General features: G+C 55.9%; 1 protein-coding gene across 1 annotated transcript in view; it reads right to left on the bottom strand.

The window, feature by feature from the left end:
• Positions 1-1,145: 1,145 nt before the first annotated feature.
• Positions 1,146-11,481, bottom strand: part of GRIK3 (glutamate ionotropic receptor kainate type subunit 3) — a 131,579-nt gene continuing 121,243 nt past the window's right edge. Inside the window, exons 14-16 of the mRNA XM_054395289.1 lie at positions 6,037-6,259; positions 5,584-5,834; positions 1,146-1,340 (exon numbers count right to left, since the gene is read on the bottom strand). Coding sequence (XP_054251264.1) covers positions 1,146-1,340; positions 5,584-5,834; positions 6,037-6,259 — 669 coding nt within the window. The remainder of the gene's footprint in view (positions 1,341-5,583; positions 5,835-6,036; positions 6,260-11,481) is intronic.

Below are 11,481 nucleotides of genomic sequence, written 5' to 3'. Positions count from 1 at the left end.
GGCTGGGCCTTGGACTTTCAGGTCTCTGATGCCATGGAGAGCATTTAGTCCTCAGCCAGGCCTCAGTGCTCTCCTGGACTCAGTGTGAAGGCAGCAGAGCTGCAGCTCAGCACTGCTGAGTTCCATGGACATCAGTACTGCTCCGCTCTTGCAAACTCCTGGTGCTGCTGGAGCCTGTGGGCTCAGCCCCTTTCCACACCTCTCTGCAGGAGACACTTGAGCTTTGTGGAGAGAGTGAAGGAGCTGAGGGCCTGGAGATCACAGTGCCACCCTGGCACGGGCTGGAATTTGGCAGGGAGTGAGTGGGTGCTGTCACTTGGAGATGGGAGCAGCTCCTGTGCGCACCATGCTGCAGTTTGGCTGCATTCAGCCTTAGTTGCCCCTTCATGGTCAGCTGTTGGGGGTCTACTGATGGTGTGTTGCCTCCTCCCACCACATCCCACTTAGACTTCCAGCTGCAGATGCCCACGGCCAGCACAGCCACGAGGTGCCACCATGAGCTGCTTCCAGAGAAGGCAAAGCTGTGGCCATCAGGTGCTCCACAGGTACCTTTCCCCTTCCTGGGCATCGTGTCCTATGTGCTGTGTCTGCTAGCGTGGAGAAGACGCTGGCACAGGTGGCTGCTTGAGCTGCACCTGGTAGAAGGTTTCTGTTTATTGCCATGCTACAGAACCTGGCTCGGGGTGGGGGGTTCCTCCTCACCCTCCCAGGGCTGGTTTGGCTCAATCCTGTTTCGCCTCTGTGTGTTTTATGTAAACATCAGACTCCTGGGTGGTGCCATTTGGACTCCATGAGGCCTGTAGGATCTAAGCATTGGGGGGGGGGGGGGGGGGGAGGGGAAAGAGTGGAAAAAAAAAACCCAAAAGAACAAAAACAACCCCAAAAAAAGCCCCAAGCCCCATGTTGCTTGTCTGTGTTTTGAAGTTCTGGCTTCCATGCCGGTGATGGATGCAGCTGAGTGGCAAAGGCTTTGCTCTTGAAATGAACCAAACCAGGTTTGGTTTGTTTGTTTTTCTGTTGGGTGGTTTGGTTTGGTTTGATTTTTTTTTTCCCCTCGTTATTTTGAATCCTTTCTTCCCTAGTTCAGAGCTCCTCCAGCCTCGTCTGCCGCAGCTCCTTCCCTCCCACCCCCTTGCTCCCATTCCCTAAGGAAAGACGGGCGTCAATCCGGTGTTGCAGGTCATGTTGTCCTTGCCCGGCAGGCGGCGGTCGTTGAAGGTGTGCATGTTGATCACGGCGTCTGTCTTCACCAGGACGGGAGGCTGCGGCTTGTGCTTGACCCGGCGCTGGCAGGTGAGCGACAGCCGCAGCTCGTCGGCCATGGCGCTGCAGAAGGAGCGCTGGGGAGAGCAGGGGCAGAGAGCAGTTACTGGGGAGAGCAGGGGCAGAAAGCAGTTACTGGGGAGAGCAGGGGCAGAAAGCACCATGACTGGAGAGAGCAGGGGCAGAAAACACCAAAACTGGGGAGAGCAGGGGCAGAAAGCAGCGTGACTGGGGAGAGCAGAGGCAGAAAGCAGTGTGACTGGGGAGAGCAGAGGCAGAAAGCAGCGTGACTGGGGAGAGCAGGGGCAGAAAGCAGTGTGACTGGGGAGAGCAGAGGCAGAAAGCAGTGTGACTGGGGAGAGCAGGGGTAGAAAGCAGCGTGACTGGGGAGAGCAGGGGTAGAAAGCAGCGTGACTGGAGAGAGCAGGGGCAGAAAGCAGTTACTGGAGAGAGCAGGGGTAGAAAGCAGCGTGACTGGAGAGAGCAGGGGTAGAAAGCAGCGTGACTGGGGAGAGCAGGGGTAGAAAGCAGTGTGACTGGGGAGAGCAGGGGTAGAAAGCACTGTGACTGGGGAGAGCAGGGGCAGAAAGCAGCGTGACTGGGGAGAGCAGGGGCAGAAAGCAGCTTACTGGGGAGAGCAGGGGTAGAAAGCAGTGTGACTGGGGAGAGCAGGGGCAGAAAGCAGTGTGACTGGGGAGAGCAGGGGCAGAAAGCAGCGTGACTGGGGAGAGCAGGGGCAGAAAGCAGCGTGACTGGGGAGAGCAGGGGCAGAAAGCAGTTACTGGGGAGAGCAGAGGCAGAAAGCAGTGTGACTGGGGAGAGCAGGGGCAGAAAGCAGTGTGACTGGGGAGAGCAGGGGTAGAAAGCAGTGTGACTGGGGAGAGCAGGGGCAGAAAGCAGTGTGACTGGAGAGAGCAGAGGCAGAAAGCAGTGTGACTGGGGAGAGCAGAGGCAGAAAGCAGTGTGACTGGGGAGAGCAGGGGCAGAAAGCAGTGTGACTGGGGAGAGCAGAGGCAGAAAGCAGTGTGACTGGGGAGAGCAGGGGCAGAAAGCAGTGTGACTGGGGAGAGCAGGGGTAGAAAGCAGCGTGACTGGAGAGAGCAGGGGCAGAAAGCAGTGTGACTGGGAGTGCAGAGGCAGAAAGCAGTGTGACTGGGGAGAGCAGGGGCAGAAAGCAGTGTGACTGGGGAGAGCAGGGGCAGAAAGCAGTGTTACTGGGGAGAGCAGAGGCAGAAAGCAGTGTGACTGGGGAGAGCAGGGGCAGAAATCAGTGTGACTGGGGAGAGCAGGGGTAGAAAGCAGTGTGACTGGGGAGAGCAGGGGCAGAAAGCAGCGTGACTGGGGAGAGCAGGGGTAGAAAGCAGTGTGACTGGGGAGAGCAGGGGCAGAAAGCAGTGTGACTGGGGAGAGCAGGGGCAGAAAGCAGTGTGACTGGGGAGAGCAGGGGCAGAAAGCAGTGTGACTGGGGAGAGCAGGGGCAGAAAGCAGTGTGACTGGGGAGAGCAGGGGCAGAAAGCAGTGTGACTGGGGAGAGCAGGGGCAGAAAGCAGTGTGACTGGGGAGAGCAGGGGCAGAAAGCAGTGTGACTGGGGAGAGCAGGGGCAGAAAGCAGTGTGACTGGGGAGAGCAGGGGCAGAAAGCAGTGTGACTGGGGAGAGCAGGGGCAGAAAGCAGTGTGACTGGGGAGAGCAGGGGCAGAAAGCAGTGTGACTGGGGAGAGCAGGGTAGAAAGCAGTGTGACTGGAGAGAGCAGGGGCAGAAAGCAGTGTGACTGGGGAGAGCAGGGGCAGAAAGCAGTTACTGGGGAGAGCAGGGGCAGAAAGCAGTGTGACTGGGGAGAGCAGGGGCAGAAAGCAGCGTGACTGGGGAGAGCAGGGGCAGAAAGCAGCGTGACTGGAGAGAGCAGGGGCAGAAAGCAGCGTGACTGGGGAGAGCAGGGGCAGAAAGCAGCATTGATGGGGAGAGCAGGGGCAGAAAGCAGCGTGACTGGGGAGAGCAGGGGCAGAAAGCAGCATTATTGGGGAGAGCAGGGGCAGAAAGCAGCGTGACTGGGAGAGCAGGGGCAGAAAGCAGCGTGACTGGGGAGAGCAGGGGCAGAAAGCAGCATGACTGGGGAGAGCAGGGGCAGAAAGCAGCGTGACTGGGGAGAGCAGGGGCAGAAAGCAGCATGACTGGGGAGAGCAGGGGCAGAAAGCAGCGTGACTGGGGAGAGCAGGGGCAGAAAGCAGCGTGACTGGGGAGAGCAGGGGCAGAAAGCAGCGTGACTGGGGAGAGCAGGGGCAGAAAGCAGCGTGACTGGGGAGAGCAGGGGCAGAAAGCAGCATGACTGGAGAGAGCAGGGGCAGAAAGCAGCATGACTGGGGAGAGCAGGGGCAGAAAGCAGCGTGACTGGGGAGAGCAGGGGCAGAAAGCAGCATGACTGGGGAGAGCAGGGGCAGAAAGCAGCGTGACTGGGGAGAGCAGGGGCAGAAAGCAGCATGACTGGGGAGAGCAGGGGTAGAAAGCAGCATTATTGGGGAGAGCAGAGGCAGAAAGCAGTTACTGGGGAGAGCAGGGGTAGAAAGCAGTGTGACTGGGGAGAGCAGGGGCAGAAAGCAGCGTGACTGGGGAGAGCAGGGGTAGAAAGCAGCATTATTGGGGAGAGCAGGGGCAGAAAGCAGCGTGACTGGAGAGAGCAGGGGCAGAAAGCAGCATTATTGGGGAGAGCAGGGGCAGAAAGCAGCGTGACTGGGGAGAGCAGGGGCAGAAAGCAGCGTGACTGGGGAGAGCAGGGGTAGAAAGCAGCATTATTGGGGAGAGCAGGGGCAGAAAGCAGTGTGAGTGGACAGAGCAGGGGCAGAAAGCAGCATTATTGGGGAGAGCAGGGGCAGAAAGCAGCGTGACTGGAGAGAGCAGGGGCAGAAAGCAGCATTATTGGGGAGAGCAGGGGCAGAAAGCAGCGTGACTGGGGAGAACAGGGGTAGAAAGCAGCATTGCTGGAGAGAGCAGGGGTAGAAACTACCTATAGGTGGGGAGAGCAGGGGCAGAAAGCACCATAACAGGGGAGAGCAGGAACAAAAAGCATCATGACTGGGGAGAGCAGCGACGGAAAGCAGTTTCTGCTGGCCACATGCTCTGCTAACCTCTCCACGAGCAGGAGGAGGCTCTGCAGAGGGCAAGCACCAGGTTTAAGTTGCATTTAAGGCATCAGCTGTGCTTAGTGGGGCTTCAGTGATGAGCAGGCATCTGGCTGACCCCTCTCTCCTTTGGCAAGAGTGGTGCCTTTGACACACTAAAGCCTGCAAAAAGGCAGAGCCAGAGGTGGCTGTTGGAGCCTCTGTGCTCTGTGTGATCCCTGCTAGAGCTGGGAGATTACTGTGCTGGGAATCAGAGGGCTCTGGAGTCCTGCTGGGTTTGCTGGTGGGCAGTTTCCCTTCATCTGCCTAGTCCCTCACGTGGGCAGCTTGCTTTGAGTTCTGCACACAACTGCACTTCCCACTGGCTGTGCCATGACACACAGGGAAGAGGGAAACCAAGCCAGCAGTTCTCTCGATTCATGACACTCATCAGGTGATAGGATGACAGAGAATGGCCTCAAATTGTGCCAGGGGAGGGTTGGGCTGGATATGAGGGTAAATTTCTTTCCTGCAAGAGTGGTCAGGCATTGAAACAGGCTGCCCAGGGAGGTGGTGGAGTCAGCATCCCTGGAGGTGGTCAAGAAACCTGTGGCTATGGCACTTTTGGCCATGGTTTAGTGGCCAGGGTGGTGCTGGGTTGATGGTTGGACTTGATGAGCTTAGAGAGTTTTGCCAACCAGAACAGTTCTATGATTCATGAGCACCACTGAGTTGCTGTGGGTGGGACAGGCTGTTTGTGTGTTATGGAAGTGGGTAGGATAGTAGAAGGCTTCCTGGTGGACCCTGACCAGTTCCTTGAGGCTCTTTGAATGGGAGTGGGCAGAAGAGATGGAGACTCCATGCATGTATGCATTACACCTGGAACATGGAACACAGTTGCGTGGGGTAGTGGTGAGTGGATGGAAGAGCTCAGAAAGGGCTGGGTCTGGCTGGCCATTGCCTGCTCACTCAAAGCTACCCTGCAGGTGTTTGCTACTCACTGCAGCAGCAGATGACCCTGGTCAGAGCAGATGTGATTCACCCCCTGCCCTGAGGCTGTCCAAGCAGGGCAGAGCAACGAGCCTTAGGGGATGGCATTTTGGGATGCTGGGTGACCTCCAGGCAGCCGAGGCTGATCCTTTCTGCCTGTCCCTGGGCTCAGTGTGCAGGGTGCCCTTGGCTGGGTCAGGGGGTGCAGGGGGTGTGGGGGGGGGTGAGCTGGTACCTGCTCCCGCTCCGCCGTTTTGCGCAGCTTGTAGATGAACTCCACCATGGCCACGAAGACAGAGAGCACCAGGCCTGCTGCCAGGACAATGAAAATGCCCCCAATGTTCTGGATGCCCAGGGCACTGGCCTCCTTGTTCTCATCCTCAGGGCAGCCGTTCCCCCGCCACCACTTCTCCTTCATCACGTGCAGCTTGTCCTCCTCCTGGAGCTGCAGGATGGCGATGGTGATCTTGTCCCTGTACGGTGAGCCTGGGGAGGGGGAACACCAAGGATACACAGGGAAGGTGGGACAGGAACCACACAGTGCAGGCCTCTGTCCAACAGGCAGGCAGTGCAGGGCATGGCATTGGGAAATGTGCTGTTGGAGGTGGGCGGTGAGAATCCCATCTGTTGTATCCGTGGCGACAAGCACCCCTCTGGGGCACCCACAGGGCCCCCTGGGGTCACTTACCCATGGGAGTCCCAATCCCATAGCCTTTGGAGTCGATGAGGCCCCCGATCTGTGTCAGGTTGCAGTTCCTCTGGGTGATGTACTCGATGGTGGTCGACTCCATCAGCAGAGCGTAGTCGGCTGTGAGGGTCCTCTGGATTCCTTCCTCGTTGTTCTTGACGAGGGCAGTGGGTTTGCTGCTCATGAAAGCCCACATTTTCTCAAAGGTGGAAATTTTGGATTTCTGCAGAAATGATAACCACCAAACACCACCCACCCCCCCAGCCCCAAAAAGAGGAATTAATCTTTGCTTTGCTGGAGCCTGAGGGAGCCATGGTGGGACTGGGTGGAGAACAGATCACGCAGTGGTTTGCCCAGATCACTGCTGGCACTGCCCACCCCAGGGTGGCTTTGTGCTGCCCTAACGAGACAAAGGTTGCAGCCCACCTTGTGCAGGCACTCAGCAGAACGAGTCACTGCTCCAGAGACCTGAGCAGAGAATCAGAGAATCATTTCACTTGGAAGGGACCTCTGAGATCATCGAGTCCAACCCGACACCACCACGGCCACTAACCATGTCCCCAGGTGCCATGGCCACATGTTTCTTGGACTCCTCCAGGGGCTGGGACTCCACCACCTCCCTGGGCAGCCTGTTCCAATGCCTGACCACTCTTCACAGCATCACAGAATCACAGAATGTCAGGGGCTGGAAGGGACCTTGAGAGATCATCAGGTCCAACCCCCCTGCCAGAGAAGGATCATCTATACCAGGTCCCACAGGAACACATCCAGGCAGGTCTGAATATCTCCAGAGAGGGAGACTCCACAACCCCCCTGAACAGCCTGTTCCAGTGTTCTGTCACCCTCACAGTGAAATAATTCTTCCTCCTGTTTCCATGGAACTTCCTATACCTCAACTTCCACCCCTTGCCCCTTGTGCTGCCATTGGGCATCACCCAGCAGAGCCTCTGCTCTTTCAGGAAAGGAATTTTTCTCCATCCTAAACCACCCCTGGCACACTTTCAGGCCGTTTCCTCTCATTCTATCACCTGATACTAGGGAGAAGAGACTAACCCCAACCTTACTGCAACCTCCTTTTGGGTCTTGCAGGCAGATGCTGCAGGGGGACCCAAAGTGTCCATCTGCCTTGGTGGGGTGCAGTGAGTCCCTGTCCTGGTGCTGTGCACAACTCCCTGGTGTGATGAGCTACCAGCCTGCCTGTTTCCATCTCTTAGCTTCCCCACCAGAGTTTTGCTTTGTCCTGAGTTGTTCCTGTACAATAAGAGGACACAAAGACTGTTTCTGAGGAGATGTTTTTCTCTCTTGCACACACTCTATAATGTTTTTTGTCTTTCCTCAAGCATCACAAGGAAGGATGCCTCCTCTGAGATATGTGCAACTGCCAAACAAATGTAACATCTCCACATAAACAGGAGCACAGAAATATTCAAGACTGTCTTAACAGCTAAAAATAGGCCTGGATATTCTTCCACTATCAGCAGGCATTCTGTTAAACAAGGGGAATATGTTTTCCAGCTTACTGTGCATGGGGATGTTGTTTTCTTCTTCTGGAAAATGTGTTCAGTGAGAAGGAATTCAGTTGCTTTGTGTCCTTCCAGAACACTGGAAACACAGCCTTTATCTACAGCCACCTCCTGAGTTGTCTCTGTGTGGGCTGTCCCAAAAGTCCTAACTGGCCTCAGTCTCACAAGAGTCCCCAGGAAGGGCAGCTCAGCTTTCTCTTGACTTTTCCCCTTTGTTGGTCACTGTGTTCCCATGGGTGAAGGCAGCTCTCCCCAGAGCAGCTCTGTAGGTCCAGCTGAGCTCTGGAAAAGCCCTGGGAGACTGAGGCTGCTGCTCACACTGCTGCCTGTTCCTTTATGTCCTATTTTTCTTTTCTACTTAATGCCTTATTTTTCCTAGATCCCTTTTTGCCTCCTATTTTATGAGGCAGCTTAGTCAGCCAAAACCTCCTCCTCTACCAGGCTGCTCAGCAAAGAGCCTGGAGCTGGCTGATAAGTCAGAGAGGCTGATAAGTCTTTGTGCTTTGCCTTGAGTGAGGGCAACTGGTGACCTGCAGCTGCAGAGGAGCCCTGCCTGAGCTTTGGTTATCTTTGCTCAGGTCTCTGTCCTTCTGTGAGACAGCAGGAGACAGAGCCCCAGCCCAGCCCATCCACTGCTACCTCAGCACCCCCACATTTTGGCAGTGTCACCCAAAATGTGCCAGTGTGGGCTCCTCTGCTAACCCCACTCTCAATGTGGGGAAAGCAGCTGGGAGCACAAATCCCTCCTGATGCTTTAGGCTCCAAGTGCTTTGCTTGTCCACCTCCTCTTTTTCCTTCCCAACAAAAGTTAAACAAAAGCTCAGCACCCCAGAGTGGGTTAGTGCAGGGACAGAGCTGTCCCACTGTCTTTAACCCCTTGGGCTCATTCTCCTGCCTGCAACAACCACAGCCTCATTTCTTCTCCTTTCAAGCTCCTGCTCCTTCTAATCCACTTGATGAAGGCACAGGAATGGAAGTGCCAGAGCAAAACTTCATTCAAGAGGCAGGATAATCTCCCTCACTTGAAAATCTGGACCAGTGCCTGTAAGGTAGATTTGTGGCATCTATCAAACCTCAAAGAGCAGCAAGAAATGTAGCCTCCAACAGGATTATTAAATATCTGTGCATTACAATGGGTAATTGAAATGAACAGCACACTCAGCTGGCTGATAAGGACTTGTTTAACATTTATATAGTTCACATCTGAGGCCTCTGGGTTCACCAGCTCTCCTTTTCTCTCCTCTTCCTGCATTTAATGCTCCTTGGGTGTTGACACAGAGCTCTTAAACAACATCAATGCTCTCCCAGTTTAAAGCATAGAGCAAAATAAACTGGCAAAAAATCAATAGGCTGCGTTTAGTGAAGCTAATAGGACTTGCATGAGGCATTGTAGCTCTTCAGGCAACTTAAATTACATCAGACAGGGCTCCTAGAAGAGAAAAAACACTTTTCTCTCCTCTTCTTAAATCACTGCTCCTGAGCAGCTGAAAGGACATAATTGTGGTTTGAAATGCAGGAGGAGCCCAGCTTGGCCAGCTCCAGCTGTGCTGAGAAAAGCCCTGCTCTGGGTGTGCTGGGTGAGGGTACCCCTGGCTGGGGAGCACCCAGGGTGGGGGAGCACCCATGGTGGGGGAGCACCCATGGTTGGGAGTGCCCATGGATGGGGAGCACCCATGTCTGGGAGCACCCATAGCTGGGAAGCACCTATGGCTGGGAGCACCCATGTCTGGGAGCACCCATAGCTGGGAAGCACCTATGGTTGGGGAGCACCCATGTCTGGGAGCACCCATAGCTGGGAAGCACCTATGGTTGGGGAGCACCCATGTCTGGGAGCATCCATGGCTGGGAGTACCCATGGTGGGGGAGCACCCATGGCTGGGAGCATTCATGGTGGGGGAGCACCCATGGCTGGGAGTATACATGGTGGGGGAGCACCCATGCTTCAGAGCACCCATGGCTGGGAGCACCCATGTCTGAGAGCATCCATGGTGGGGGAGCACCCATGGCTGGGGAACACCCATGGCTGGGAGCACCCATGTCTGGGAGCACCCATGTCTGAGAGCATCCATGGTGGGGGAGCACCCATGGCTGGGGAGCATCCATGGCTGGGAGCATCCATGGCTGGGAGCACCCATGGCTGGGAGCACCCATGGCTGGGAGCATCCATGGTGGGGGAGCACCCATGGCGGGGAGCATTCATGGTGGGGGAGCACCCATGGCTGGGAGTATCCATGGTGGGGGAGCACCCATGGCTGGGAGTATCCATGGTGGGGGAGCACCCATGTCTGGGGAGCACCCATGGCTGGGAGCATCCATGGTGGGGGAGCACCCATGGCGGGGAGCATTCATGGTGGGGGAGCACCCATGGCTGGGAGTATCCATGGTGGGGGAGCACCCATGGCTGGGAGCACCCATGGTGGGGGAGCACCCATGGCTGGGAGTATCCATGGTGGGGGAGCACCCATGGCTGGGAGCACCCATGGTGGGGGAGCACCCATAGCTGGGGAGCACCCATGCTTCGGAGCACCCATGGCTGGGAGCTCCTATGGCTGGGAGTATCCATGGTGGGGGAGCACCCATGTCTGGGAACACCCATGTCTGGGAACACCCATGGTGGGGGAGCACCCATGGCTGGGAGCATCCATGTCTGAGAGCATCCATGGTGGGGGAGCACCCATGGCTGGGAAGCACCCGTGGCTGGGAGTATCCATGGTTGGGAGCATCTATGGCTGGGAGCACCCATGGCTGGGAGCACCCATGGTTCCCAGGGGGGTTGTGGAGTCTCCTTCTCCAGAGACTTTCAAACCCCACCTGGCTGCATTCCTGTGCGGACTACCCTGAGTGCTCCTGCTCTGGCAGGGGGCTTGGACCTGATGATCTCTGGAGGTCCCTTCCAGCCTCTGCCCTCCTGTGGCCCTGTGATCAACCCAGCAGTGGAGCTCCCTGAGCTGTGTGTGAACGCTGAGTGCCAGCCCCTGCACACGCAGCCACGCTCGCAGCACCTCTGCATTCATTCTTTGGAGTCACAGCTCAGAAGCTGCCTCTAATAACCAATGCTTCAGGAGCAGTCACCCAAATAAATTAATGGAATAGTTTAGAGGAGCCACTACAAGGCATCTTGCCAAGACAGAGAGGCTTTTTTATCAGGGAAATTGGCAAGAAAAGTAACTTGCAGGCTTAAGATTTTCAATTCCAGCCTGTATGGAAAAAAAAAAATAAATTGATTTTCACCAAGTGAAGATACTTACTCTTGAGGATTTAACATTTCTCTACAAGTGAGTGTATCTGTACACACACACACACACACACACACACAGAGCCAGACTCTCACAGCCCTACTCCAAACCCAGCATTTGCTCAGAGGCAGCATCCTCTGTGAGGTGTGAGGGTTTCTGGCATGATTCCTGATGGGCACTGGATGCTGTTCCCAGGTTAATTAATCTGTGTTTATTCCTGTAGCTCGATCTGCAAGAAATAGCTTCTCAAAAGTTCTTTCCATGCAGTCAAAATCTGCCAGGAGGGTTTGGGAGAAGTCCCCCTTCTGCTGCCCACTTGCTGTAGCTGGTTAGCTCAGCTGCAGGGGCAAAAGCCTCTGTGGGGGCAGGATGGCTGCCCCAGAGATGTGTTTTGGCTTGGGTCAGCTGGGAGCTTCTGCAGGGACTTCAGGGAGCTCTGTGTGAGCTCTCAGTCAGCCTGACCTCGGGCAGCAAACTGGTGAGTGCTTTGGGAAGCATCTCAGGGAAGACAATGCAAGGGGTTTGTCTTCCTCCTGTTTCCCATTGCTCCTTAAGCTCAGCTCCAGGATGGTTCTCTCCTCCTGCAGCCCCTGATTCTGCTTTGCTAGACCTCTCAGGTGCTGGGAGGGCCAGGAAAGATCCAGTGAAGGGCAATGATGACCTTTACAAGAGCAGCAGTCACACAG

Source organism: Indicator indicator, chromosome 33 (assembly GCF_027791375.1).
Source record: "Indicator indicator isolate 239-I01 chromosome 33, UM_Iind_1.1, whole genome shotgun sequence".
Taxonomy (NCBI): Eukaryota; Metazoa; Chordata; class Aves; order Piciformes; family Indicatoridae; genus Indicator; species Indicator indicator.
This window is presented reverse-complemented; position numbering and strand designations above follow the sequence as displayed.